At 41.3% G+C, this 14,327-nt stretch overlaps 1 protein-coding gene across 1 annotated transcript; it reads left to right on the forward strand.

Moving 5' to 3' along the window:
- Positions 1 to 11,307: 11,307 nt before the first annotated feature.
- On the forward strand, positions 11,308 to 14,118 carry LOC110530360 (transmembrane protein 70, mitochondrial). The gene is made up of 3 exons (XM_021613348.2): positions 11,308 to 11,622; positions 13,248 to 13,359; positions 13,474 to 14,118. Exons 1-3 carry the CDS (start codon positions 11,440 to 11,442, stop codon positions 13,920 to 13,922), a joined length of 744 nt encoding a protein of 247 aa, XP_021469023.2. The 5' UTR covers positions 11,308 to 11,439; the 3' UTR covers positions 13,923 to 14,118.
- The last annotated feature ends 209 nt before the right edge of the window (positions 14,119 to 14,327 follow it).

Consider the following 14,327-nt stretch of genomic DNA (forward strand, 5'->3'; position numbering starts at 1 on the left):
GGGAGAAGTTAAGCTAAACTGAACTACCCTTAAGAAAAATATTGTTTACTTGACTAAAGTTACTTTGAAAAAGTAGTTCACTACATTCAAACTACCTTGTGAAAAAATATCATATGTAAATATGAAATGTCCTAGACTACAAATTGCAAGAACAGATCACTTTGGGGTCATATGTTAACAGAATGTCTAATTTAGCTTATTAAAGGAGCTACATTTATAAATTGTGCACTGTATTTGCAGAACATCATTCATAGCATATCTGCAGTAATAATGGAATGATACTGGTTCAAAATATTTTTCACAGAAAATGTATTTTGGGCCAATACAAAACCGCAGTCTAAAATGCAGACTTTCTATTTGACAACAAAAGCCAGACCGGTGAATAGTGTAAGGTATCATTGTACTATCTAAATTACTGTGAAAAAAACATCATTTTTACAGCTGTTTGAAGTTGGAGGATGAAACTGAAAGTAAAATAGTCTCCACCATGATTTCCGGGATCCTTGGGGCGTAACCACCATTGGTCCATGCTATCTGGAAACCTTGGGAAGTCGAATAACACTAACCTCTCCACCCGTGTTTCCGGAAATGAGGTCCAGGGGCTCCGTACCGAGGGTGTAATGCAATAGCGGAGCTTTCAGAGGCTAAATTGAACTCTGTACCTCATCGCCGTGTACCTCATAAATGTTGTAACAATGCGGAGGGGCTCTTTATAGCTCCGTATAGCTCGGCATTTACATGATTGGTTGATGGTAGGTTGGGGCTGTATGTTCTGTGTAAACACAAACTCACTTCCTTGACAACTTAATTCACAACAGCTCTGCGATGCGCAAGTATGAATGCCCTAACTTCTGCAGAGGCCACATCTAAAAGCTGTACGGCCAATGCAGACGCCAGAATGACCATAAATCGGCTTTAAGTGTTGTTGCAATTCACCTAGCTTCCACATGGGTGAGACATTCTACATGTAGCACCTTTAAACACAAAAACAATGTTTCAAATGAGAATTGGGCAGATCTGAAAATGCCTGCTTCACCCATATTTTATTTCCGCAAAGAAAAGTAGTGTGTAGTTCTAGTAGTTAGTTACACCGCTACATGGTAAAACGTTTTTAACTACTGAAAACACTACAAGGTTAAACTACCAACTACCTGGTATGATGTTGCATTGATCAGTTTAAAGCCATTATTTTAGCATTTTGACCAAAGTCAGCCTTTAAAGTAACTGTCCAGTATTTCCAAATTTCTATGAAATATGACCTATAAATAATTACAATGTGAGTGAAATCATTTTCCTTCCCAAAAGTGGTAATTATGTTTCTATGAAACTCTGATCGGTTGCCCAGGCCCGCAGAGCTTTCCTAGTACTCACTCCGTCAATTTCAGTCAGAAAATAGAAAGTGACATATCATATCGAGCTAAAATCGTACTGCTGGCAATGTCATAAGAATGCCCCCGCAAACAAAAAACATGATAAAATGACCCTAGAGCTCGAGTTAAGATTTCAGTAATTAAAACTCATTTTAGACATTTTCGCACAGTGAGGTACTACCTAGTGGACAAGCTGGGAATCAGACATGAGATCTGATTATATCAGTGAAAAAGTTACTTCAGCTTTCTCCTCATATGTATATCATTCCTGTAAGAAAAAAATAAAAGGCATGGCACGTTGCACAAGCCCTGCGCTTTTAGGGCTGGGTTCCTATGGAAATTTGCGCATGTTTTGAGCACCACCATTAGGTGGCCTATTTGGTGTCCTGTGTGAATCTAAGTGTGCGTTCTCTAATTCTCTCCTTCTCTCTTTCTCTCTCTCGGACGACCTGAGCCCTAGGACCATGCCCCAGGACTACCTGACATGATGACTCCTTGCTGTCCCCAGTCCACCTGGCTGTGCTGCTGCTCCAGTTTCAACTGTTCTGCCTTATTATTATTTGACCATGCTGGTCATTTATGAACATTTGAACATCTTGGCCATGTTCTGTTATAATCTCCACCCGGCACAGCCAGAAGAGGACTGGCCATCCCACATATGCTCTCTCTAATTCTCTCTTTCTTTCTCTCTCTCGGAGGACCTGAGCCCTAGGACCATGCCCCAGGAATACCTGACATGATGACTCCTTGCTGTCCCCAGTCCACCTGACTGTGCTGCTGCTCCAGTTACAACTATTCTACCTTATTATTATTCGACCATGCTGGTCATTTATGAACATTTGAACATCTTGACCATGTTTTGTTATAATCTCCACCCGGCACAGCCAGAAGAGGACTGGCCACCCCACATAGCCTGGTTCCTCTCTAGGTTTCTTCCTAGGTTTTGGCCTTTCTAGGGAGTTTTTCCTAGCCACCGTGCTTCTACACCTGCATTGCTTGCTGTTTGGGGTTTTAGGCTGGGTTTCTGTACAGCACTTTGAGATATCAGCTGATGTACGAAGGGCTATATAAATACATTTGATTTGATTTGATTTGATTAGGTGAAAGATATTATTATTTTTAGTTTTTTATGAATAAAGAATTTTTGAATAGTAATTGGTGACAAATACGTAATAAAGTATTTGTCCACTTTCAGATTTTCTCTATTTTTGTATATTTTTGATACTGAATGTTACCTTTCTTGCATGCAGAACTGTTTTAACTGTTCAAGTCCTGTCACAACATTTCAATTGGGATTAGGTCTGGACTTTGACTAGGCTATTCCAAAACTTTAAATGTGTTGCTTTTTAACCATTTTCATGTACAGTAGACTTGATTGTGTGTTTTGGATCATTGTCTTGCTGCATAAATGGTACCAAGCTAACATATGGATTGTCATACCATGGATAATTGAGCTATTTCCTGATGAATATTACAACCCTTTAGGTATAAAAAATAAAAAAAAGACATATTTTTGGGGATAAAATATTTAATTTGGCCTTTACTACTAGACAATACCAGTCTTTGGCATCATTAAAGTGAAGACTTATTTTATCAAATCAATTCTCTGTAATTATTATTACGTGATTAAACTAATCATGTAAATGTAATTAACTAGGAAGTCGGGGCACCAAGGAAAATATTCAGATTACAAAGTTATAATTTTCCTAATATAACTTTTCAGATGTTTTAATATCTGATCAATTAGTCTTCTAATTAATTAATCATTCTTTACCTCACGTTAGTCTCATTCCGAACGTTGTAAATCGTTGGTTATCTGCACGAACCCAGTCTTTACTATAAATCATCCATTCATCAATTATCTTAATCATTTATTTACTAACTAACTAAATAATCACAGAAATGCATAACAAACAAACAAACAAAGTAGATATGGTTACAAGGTAGGGGATGATAGGGGATGTGCCCTAGTGGGTTAAACTGGTATGACGGCTTGGTAGACAAAGGGACTGAAGGGCGCGATAGACAAAAGACACTACACAGTTGATAATTATATTAATTGAAATGCCAATCCTTTGCACATGAACGCTCACTCATTCGGGAATAATTGCAATCAATATATACAGTGCCTTGCGAAAGTATTCGGCCCCCTTGAACTTTGCGACCTTTTGACACATTTCAGGCTTCAAACATAAAGATATAAAACTTTATTTTTTTGTGAAGAATCAACAACAAGTGGGACACAATCATGAAGTGGAACGACATTTATTGGATATTTCAAACTTTTTTAACAAATCAAAAACTGAAAAATTGGGCGTGCAAAATTATTCAGCCCCCTTATTAAGTTAATACTTTGTAGCGCCACCTTTTGCTGCGATTACAGCTGTAAGTCGCTTGGGGTATGTCTCTATCAGTTTTGCACATCGAGAGACTGAAATTTTTTCCCATTTCTCCTTGCAACAACCGCTCGAGCTCAGTGAGGTTGGATGGAGAGCATTTGTGAACAGCAGTTTTCAGTTCTTTCCACAGATTCTCGATTGGATTCAGGTCTGGACTTTGACTTGGCCATTCTAACACCTGGATATGTTTATTTTTGAACCATTCCATTGTAGATTTTGCTTTATGTTTTGAATCATTGTCTTGTTGGAAGACAAATCTCCGTCCCAGTCTCAGGTCTTTTGCAGACTCCATCAGGTTTTCTTCCAGAATGGTCCTGTATTTGGCTCCATCCATCTTCCCATCAATTTGAACCATCTTCCCTGTCCCTGCTGAAGAAAAGCAGGCCCAAACCATGATGCTGCCACCACCATGTTTGACAGTGGGGATGGTGTGTTGCTTTTACGCCAAACATAACGTTTTGCATTGTTGCCAAAAAGTTACATTTTGGTTTCATCTGACCAGAGCACCTTCTTCCACATTTGGTGTGTCTCCCAGGTGGCTTGTGGCAAACTTTTACCAACACTTTTTATGGATATCTTTAAGAAATGTCTTTCTTCTTGCCACTCTTCCATAAAGGCCAGATTTGTGCAATATATGACTGATTGTTGTCCTATGGACAGAGTCTCCCACCTCAGCTGTAGATCTCTGCAGTTCATCCAGAGTGATCATGGGCCTCTTGGCTGCATCTCTGATCAGTCTTCTCCTTGTATGAGCTGAAAGTTTAGAGGGACGGCCAGGTCTTGGTAGATTTGCAGTGGTCTGATACTCCTTCCATTTCAATATTATCGCTTGCACAGTGCTCCTTGGGATGTTTAAAGCTTGGGAAATCTTTTTGTATCCAAATCCGGCTTTAAACTTCTTCACAACAGTATCTCGGACCTGGGGTGTTCCTTGTTCTTCAAGATGCTCTCTGCGCTTTTAACGGACCCCTGAGACTATCACAGTGCAGGTGCATTTATACGGAGACTTGATTACACACAGGTGGATTGTATTTATCATCATTAGTCATTTAGGTCAACATTGGATCATTCAGAGATCCTCACTGAACTTCTGGAGAGAGTTTGCTGCACTGAAAGTAAAGGGGCTGAATAATTTTGCACGCCCAAGTTTTCAGTTTTTGATTTGTTAAAAAAGTTTGAAATATCCAATAAATGTCGTTCCACTTCATGATTGTGTCCCACTTGTTGTTGATTCTTCACAAAAAAATACAGTTTTATATCTTTATGTTTGAAGCCTGAAATGTGGCAAAAGGTCGCAAAGTTCAAGGGGGCCGAATACTTTCGCAAGGCACTGTATATTTACGCTCAGTGTGTCGTCGTGATCTCTGTTGGAATCATCAGTCTTTCTGTTGAAAAGTTCATCTGAACTTCTCTTTGCGTCCCTGGAGTCTTTCGTGGTTAGAATGGATACTTCAGAGTCCCATTCAGAAATGTTATTGTAGATAGATGTTTCGGCAGGTTGTCGGTCTTCGCATTCCAGGTCAACATAAATTCTAGCTGCAGACTAGTAATTAGTATCGAAGATTTGCTCTTATTCTGTCGGTATCAATAGTCTCAGAGTTGAACCATTTCCACCAGTGTAGCCAATGCTCCACGTGGTTCAACAGTCGTTACAACATTAGCTCCCTCAGATGACCGAGGATTGCATGGTCTCTACTCAAACCTTAGACCTCTTGGTAATCGAGGTACGCATGGTCTGAAGTGGGCTTCTCTAGGTGGGGGTTTGATTCAGAACAGCAGAAAAGGCTGTCCCATGACGCCAGATTGATGTCTGTGCTCATGGGGGTGGCCCAATGACTTAGTGAAACTTTAAACAGAAATACAATTATCTCACATTAACGGTTTAAAATCACATTGCACAATTTCAAAAATAGTTTCATCTTTACTCATTCATTTTATACAATAATTAGATGCAAGCCTCAGAACGGAGGCTCCTGTATAAGCAGAGTTATGGTAATGTGGCTGTATTGTATTTCCTGAGTTCACAATCATAAAACAAAATGGACTGGTCGTAGCTGGATTCTCCACCGACCGTTTACGCCTTCTAACAAAACATGGACAATGTTCAGTTCTCAAGTTCTGTGATGTAGAAGAAGTTCCTTTGTTCTACTGTGAACCCTCTCTCTCTATACTGCATGAGGGAGAGAGTCTCCAGGAATTTACAACCTGAGATAACAGAGCCTGGGTGTAGGGGGAAGAGAGATGTGGTGAGAGAGAGTTGGTGCTTGCTATATCCAAAGAGGGCCACGTCATGACACAGTCAAAAGTTACACCTACTCAATCCAGGGTTTTTCTTTATTTTTACTATTTTCTACATTGTAAAATAATAGTAAAGACATCAAAACTATACAATAACATATATGGAATCATGTAGTAACCAAAAAGTGTTCAACAAATCAAAATATATTTTATATTTGAGATTCTTCAGTGGCCACCCTTTGCCTTGATGACAGCTTTGCACACTCTTGGTATTCTCTCAACCAGATTCATGAGGTAGTCACACGGAATGCATTTCAATTAACAGGTGTTGTTAAAAGTACATTTTAGGAATTTCTTTCCTTCTTAATGTGTCTGAGCCAATCAGTTGTGTTGTGACAAGGTACTGTAGAGGTGGTATACAGAAGAAAGCCCTATTTGGTAAAAGACCAAGTCCATATTATGGAAAGAGCAGCTCAAATAAGCAAAGAGAAACAACAGTCCATCATTACTTTAAGACATGAAGGCCAGTCAATGCGGAACATTTCAAGAACTTTAAAAGTCTCTTCAAGTGCAGTCGCAAAAACCATCAAGCGCTATGATGAGGATCGCCACAGGAAAGGAAGACCCAGATTTACCTCTGCTGTATACCAACATGCGTCATCAGGTGAGTTGAAGGCTTCCAAACCTCACCCCAATGATCAGGAAAATGCCTGAGATGACTCTGGTCGGTTCCGTCTGTGGTATCAGGCTGGGTGAAGAAGGAGTTGAATTCTGTCAAAGTACCCATAAGTGGACTTGTCAAGATTTTTTGTGTGTCTGCTGCCCTGAGGGAGAAAGCACTACGCAATTCGCGAATCGGACCGAGAGCGGTGTCTTGCTTTGCTCTCCGGAGCAGAGCGCCACTGAAAGGAGTAATAACTGGGGTGGTGTTGAGTTGAGGTGGATCGACTGAAGTTTAGGATCCCCGGGTGTCTGTGATGCATGGGAGACTAAGGAGACCCTGTCTGTCCTTCTAGTTTTGCAGGATAAAGTCATGCTAGGGTATATAAGTTATCCCATGAGAGCTTTTGTTCCAAACCCACTACCGTGTTTCAGATGCCAAGTTTATGGTCATGTTGCAGAAATATGTAGGTGGGAGATTCTGTTGTGTTAGAAGTGTGCAGGGGGGCATGATACAAAGAAGTGTATAGTTTCGGTGGAAGAAGTGTAGTGTTTCAATTGTGGGGGTGGCCTTGTTGCTGGGGATCAGAAATGTCCTGTGTGAGTGAGACAGGTTGAAGTTTTCAGGGTGAAAGCAGTGAGCAAAGTGTCATATGCTGAGGCAGTGAGGAAAGTTGAGGATGGTGTGAAAAGGGTGAGGGAGCCTGAGAGGATCCCTGTGAGTAGTAGGCCAGTACAGAGTCACCCGAACAGTTTGCTCTTCGCAACAAATCATCTAGTCTGTCGGAAAAGCACACAATGAAGAAGAATATTGTTAGGGCGGAGTCATAAGCATCTCGTCATTATATCCAGTATCTCTCATATTGCTGCTTCATTCAGGAAATCCTGTGCGTAAACAAGTTTTTTGGGGTGCCTTGTTTGCGGTCTCGAAGAAGATGGAGAAGGAGGAATTGGGTAAAGTGGAATTGGTTAGAGTGACCAGGAGCAGTATGAGGTTGCTTTTGTGTGTGTCAAAAGTGCAAAAGGAGAAAGCTCTGTGGCTCAACAAGATATTGACGTAAGATGTGGAAAGCTATGATTTTCAAATTTGGGCACCAGTTAAAGGTGTAACCTCCGGTGTCTCGCTAGACATAAAGGCTGTGAGGTTTAGGGATAAAGCCAAGCCCCCCCCCCCCCACCCCCCCTCCATATTACAACCTATTTATTGTGATAATTGAGTTGTTTGCTCTCTAACCAGTTAATTCATATGTCTTGAGACCGTGATATAGAGGCCTAAAGGCAGAGACAATAAGAAGACACAGTGGCAGAATAAAATCAACCACACCTTTGTTTTATCACAAAACCGGATAGCTACCATTGTCCAGTGAAGTTCACAAAGCATATTGCATGTACAGTAAGAGACAGTTACAGGACCTACCGCATGGTCAAGAAAGTTCATGTTTACGACATTTTCGGACCACTAAACAACTATTGATTTAGAAGAGAGAGAGAAGAGAGTTACCAAACGTCGCAAAGAAAACAGGAGCTGCCTCCCCTATTCAACAATCCTTTCAACTTCAACATTTCAACATCATCAAGTCACCTCTGCTTAGTCTAATACAGTAACAAAAGATCCCCAAAACAATTTAGTCCAATCAACGTAAGATAAATATGATGTGGCTGTCCATGGTTCTGATTTGTGTGTGTGTGTGAGTGTGCGTGCGTGCGTGCAGGTTGAAAAACATGTTCACTCACCCTACTTGTAGAGAAATGCCAATGCCATCCTCATCTCTTTCATGTTGCTGAAACGGTCTATCACTCTGTCATACAGTACGAGCTTGAATTTTATGTGGTCCTAGGCTACCTGGCTAAATGCTTGCTCACTAGCCTAACCTCCATTCATGAGCAACGTTAGCTAGTTAACAATAGCCTTCTACATCTAGCTACATATTGAACTTACATCCTCTCAGACCAGGGGCAAAACAATGTATGAATTAATGGTTGGATCAGCATCACCGTTATAATCATTGGCCAGTACGGAGAATTAAGTAAAACCACAAGTGACAATCCCTATCTACTTCCATGGCTAATTTAGGAAAGGGCCAATTTTAGCAAGCTGGCTAGCTAGCCACCGGAGGACAACGGCACAATGAGATGCAACAATTAAAGTTTTTCTGTCAATGACTTATGCACTCAATGGGATTTGATAGGAGTGATGCCAAATCCAAGCTGGTTTCCCTTGACACATTTTTTGGTACGCCAGGATCATTCACAGTTGATCTCGCTCAGTTTAGGTCAACGCTGATAGGCAAATTTGTAATATTATTTTTTTGTCAAGGGAGGCCAGATGCTCGCTGGCTTCTCTTGCCTTCAATGCTACATCCGGCAACAATGTCATACTCGTTTGGACCAGACAGCATCAGACAGATGGCCTACACATAGAGACAGATGGGCGCTGTTTCGCTCGCTCGGATGCTTATTGCTGACTGCCTCTAGCGAATTGAAGGAAATTTATGAAACACAGAGAGATGAAAGATAATGGATGTGCTGACCAACTGGCAAGTGTCTTCACTGACATTTTCAACCTCTCCCTGTCTGAGTCTGTAATACCAACATGTTTCAAGCAGACCACCATAGTCCCTGAGCCAAAGGAAGCGAAGGTAACCTGCCTAAATGACTACTGACCCGTAGCACTCACGTCTGAGGCAATGAAATGCTTTGAAAGGCTAGTCATGGCTCACATCAACACCATTATCCCAGAAACCCTAGACCCACTCCAATTCGCATACCGCCCCAACAGATCCACAGATTATGCTATCTCTATTGCACTCCACACTGCCCTTTCACACCTGGACAAAAGGAACACCTACGCGAGAATGCTATTCATTGACTAGAGCTCAGCGCTCAACACCATAGTGCCCTCAAAGCTCATCACTAAGCTAAGGACCCTGGGACTAAACACCTCCCTCTGCAACTGGATCCTGGACTTCCTGACATGCCGCCCCCAGGTGGTAAGGGTAGGTAACAACACATTCGCCATGCTGATCCTCAACACGGGGGCCCCTCAGGGGTGCATGCTCAGTCCCTTCCTGTACTCTCTGTTCACTCATGACTGAATGGCCAGTCCAACACCATCATTAAGTTTGCTGATGACACAACAGTGGTAGGCCTGATCACTGACAACAATGAGTCAGCCTATAGGGAGGAGGTCAGAGACCTGACCGTGTGGTGCAAGAACAACAACCTCTCCCTCAACGTGATCAAGACAAAGGAGATAATTGTGGACTACAGGAAAAGGAGGACCGAGCACGCCCCCATTCTCTTCGACGGGGCTGTAGTGGAGCAGGTTGAGAGCTTCAAGTTCCTTGGCGTCCACATCACCAACAAACTAACATGGTACAAGCACACCATGACAGTCGTGAATAGGGCAGGCACGACAAAACCTATTCCCCCTCAGGAGACTGAAAAGATTTGCATGGGTCCTCAGATCCTCAAACGGTTCTACAGCTGCAATATTGAGAGCATCCTGATGGGTTACATCAGTTGGTCTGCTTCTACCCCCAAGCCTTAAGGCTCCTGAACATCTAATAAAATAGCTACCCAGATTATTTGCATTGCCCCCTTTTACGCTGCTGCTACTCTCTGTTATTATCTATGCATAGTCACTTTAACAACTCTACTTACATGTACATATTACCTCAATTACCTCGACTAACCGGTGCCCCCACACATTGACTCTGTACCAGTACCCCCTGTATTTAGCCTCGATGTTGATATTTTACTGCTGCTCTTCAATTATTTGTTACTTTTATTTTTTTTTTTAAAGGTATTTTTCTTAAAGCTGCATTGTAGGTTAAGGGCTTGTAAGTAAGCATTTCACTGTAAGGTCTACTACACCTGTTGAATTCGGCGCATGTGACAAATACAATTTGATTTGATTTGATTTATGCGGTGAGACAGTATGTACAGAAGCCGCAGCAGTGTTAAAATTGTAAAAAGTTTGGACATGTGGAAAGTGTTTGTCGAAGGAAAAAAAATATGTACTAGTTGAAGAGTCAGATGAAGCATGTTGTTATAATTGTCATGGGAATCACATTCCCGAGTTCCCAGTGTTCCCTGTACGGATGAAGGAGGTCGCAGTAGCTAGGATCAGGCCAACCAGCAGGTCTTCTATGTGGAGGCAGTGAAAATAGCTGAAGGAGTGAGTAGAGAGGAGATGGTAGTGGATGTCCCACAGTCTGCAGTGAATGCCATGCAGGAGAAGGATCCCGACACACTAATAGTGAAGAAGGTGGACTTTGTTGTGTTTATAGCGCTAGTGATAAATTGCACTAGTTAAACTTAGAAAACATAAAAGAAGCTAGACATCATTGTGAAGGCAACAAATCGATTTCTGGATCTCCAGGACTTTACAGGCGAAATGTAACAGGGAGTACTGAATGAAGAGGTTCCCCCTCCCAGGTTGTTGAGACTGTGTAGGGATCTGAATAGTACATTTTTTTTAAAATTCAGGGTAGTATTGTGAATTTGTTTAGTTTTTTTGGGGGGGGGGGGGGGTAATTAGCATGAATTTGTTCATCCAAAACATATTTTGCTTTTGTAGTATTCTTTCTAACCCGTACAGTAGGTGGCAGCAATACACCGTATTAGTGCAGTCTGCCAATAAACCTCAAAGAAGAATCCTGTGCTTACCACTGCCACAGAAGAAGAAAGGGGCGGGGGTTAATAACAGTGCTGTTGTGCATGCTGTTAGCAAAGAAGCTACTAAAGTGGCTTAAATTTATGATTGTATAATGTTTCAGCATTACTTTGCACGTGGATTACGTACTGCTATTTCTCAAACGTTTAGTATACAATTTGTTGCCCTCCGAAATGGGAGGCCTGCTACTCACGCGTGTAGAAGGCTGCCAATGAAGACCGAAGGGTGTTTGTATCACGCTGCCAAAAGGTCGTTTCTCAATGATGCGGCTAAAAAGGTATTTGGCTTTATTTTGTCCTCACTTGTCTGGTAGATAGTTATACTTCCAATCCTGGGATATAATATGCCCTATTATGCTAGTTACGTAAGTTTATTTTGGCTGAAAGAAGCAATGTTAGCTAACTAGCTAGCCTAGTGGCTCTGCGTTCGATAGTTCTACACTCGATACATTAGCTATGTATGATTTACATGCTCCTGACCAAACCGGGCGCGCGCATGTTGTTTTTGTACAGCCACACCAGACACGATCAGCACATGCATGTTAAAATATCAAACAAAACTCTGAACCAATTATAATAATTTGAGGACAGGTCGAAAAGCATTCAACTTTGATGGCAATTTAGCTTGCTAGCAAATTTGTCCTGGGATATAAACATTGGGTTGTTATTTTACCTGAAATGCACAAGGTCCTCTACTCTGACAATATTCCACAGATTAAACAGTAAACTGAATTCCTTTATCGTCATCTCTCCTCCTTCCTCAGGCTTCTATTTTTACTTTGGACTTTATTTGGCGTTGGCAAACAGCTTTAAGGTGCATTACAACTAGAGGTCGACCGATTATGATTTTTCAACACCGATACCTATTATTGGAGGATCCAAAAAAAAGCCGATACCGATTAATCGTCCGATTTAGAAAGGGAAAAAATTTATTTGTAATGACAATTACAACAATATTGAATTAACACTTATTTCATAAAAGCCAATGAGGAGATTGGAGAGGCCGGACTTGCAGTTCAGCATCACAAATAGGACCTATTTTTATTTTAGCACTTGGCCATGCCATGCTTTCTGTCGTGTGCACGCAATGATTGAATAGCATGTATGTGTACATTTATTTTGCAACGTGCATCTGACGATAGCGGTGTGGTCAGCATGTTATTCAATCATTGGTTATATTTGTGATGCACTGCAAGTCTGGCCTCTCCCATCTCCTCATTGGTTTTTAGGAGCATATACCCACGCGGGTGATTGAAAGACGAACTGAAGTCCACATCCAGGCCAGTTGGTGGTGGTAATGCACCTTAAAGTTGGTTGCCAACCGCCATATAAAGTCAGAAGAATCCTGAAGGAGTTGAGATTCCTAGAAATGAACTAAGTTTACCCTTTTAGTTGTGGATTAATTGTCGGAGTAGAGGACCTTGTGCATTTCAGGTAAAATAACAACCCAATATTTCTATCCCAGGACAAATTAGCTAGCAACAGCAAGCTAGCTAGTTAAATTGCCTTAAATGTTTAATGCTTTTCAACCTGTCCCCAAATTAATATAGTTGGTTCAGAGTTAATTTTGATATTTCAACCAGCGTGTCCTGACCGCATCTGGTGTGGATGGACAAAATCAATATTCGAGCGGTGTGGTCAGGCATGATCTGCACTGGCCTGGTTGTGCAAGTTCATTAACTTTTGAAAGTGCGTTAGATTCAATTAATCTATACAACCCCCATGGCAAATTGCGTTATGACATATTTGATCACACTCTGTAAAATCTCATCTGAAAGGTAATTAAGAATTGGACCAGGTTCTTTTTAAAATGATATATTATTTGTTCTGGTCTAATTGTAGCAGTTAAAGGCATTGTATGGAAAGAAATGGCCTAGTTTCTCATTTGTCTGTCTCTGCCCAGGTACAGCCAGCCTCTGTACTACGGATGGCCTGCTGCTTCTCTACATCTTCCACAAACCACTCTGAGGAGGGGACGCTCATCTATTCAGGGAACCTCGGCAATTCTGTCCGAGGTATTACTTTAATCACCATAAACAATCTCTCATGATCGTCTCCTCATCATCAACATTGTTATCATCATTGAATAACTAGGCCTAAACAAGAATTTTATTTTTTGTCTGTTGCAGGTGTGAAGATGTTCTCTTACACCAGTAGCGGGGCCAGCCTGTGTATGATGCCCTACATTCTTTTGAAGACTGGCATCAGCGTTCAGAGTCTTGTCCTGAAGGGGGCCTTCTGTGGTGTCATTGGTTTTTTCACATTCCTGACTCCCATCCTCCTCCACATCATCACCAAAGGCTATGTGGTTCGCCTGTACCACAACCATGACACTGACACGTACACAGCTGTCACCTACAACATCCTTCTGATGGAGAAAAAGACTGTGTTCCGTCAGAGTGAGGTCAAGATACCGGGTGTCAGCAAAATGTTCACCACGTTCTATGCCGACAAGAAGTCAATGCTTGTGAATCCGATGCTGTTCCCACTTCCTCATGACTATAACCACCTCATGGGTTACGACCAGCCCTTTTCATTTGATACGGAAGACTTGAATGGTAAACCTAATAAGAGTTAACGGATTTCTACAGATAATGCCAATTGCAGTCTGAACTGTTGAATGGAACGTGTGTGTTTGTACGCCTTAGTTGTTAATGTAGGCTATAAATTATATGATATCAAAGAGAACCTTTGAGAGATGTTGGTTTCTTCCTTTCACTAGTAAGAGGTAATGTATAGACATGGAGTATATGAATAAAATGTGTTTAAACAAAGCTTATGGATTCATTTCATCACTAAATATAAACTAAATTCACCTTGTGACATGACTGTGATTGCAATTGTAACTTCCCTTCCTTCTGCTTCAAACAATGCATCTCTTTAGAAAAACACTACCAGTATTCTGTGGGCAAAATGAGAAGTTGCTACTTCTGATGTTTTGAGAGCTTGGGCACTATCAAACAGTGTTGATTGCATAACTTTG

The sequence above is a fragment of the Oncorhynchus mykiss genome, chromosome 8 (assembly GCF_013265735.2).
Source record: "Oncorhynchus mykiss isolate Arlee chromosome 8, USDA_OmykA_1.1, whole genome shotgun sequence".
Taxonomy (NCBI): domain Eukaryota; kingdom Metazoa; phylum Chordata; class Actinopteri; order Salmoniformes; family Salmonidae; genus Oncorhynchus; species Oncorhynchus mykiss.

Coding starts and splice junctions, on each gene's coding strand:
- LOC110530360 (XM_021613348.2), top strand. CDS start 11,440: ATGTTTCAGCATTACTTTGCACGTGGATTACGTACTGCTATTTCTCAA. Junction 11,623..13,247: donor TCAATGATGCGGCTAAAAAG/GTATTTGGCTTT, acceptor GTCTCTGCCCAG/GTACAGCCAGCCTCTGTACT. Junction 13,360..13,473: donor CCTCGGCAATTCTGTCCGAG/GTATTACTTTAA, acceptor TGTCTGTTGCAG/GTGTGAAGATGTTCTCTTAC.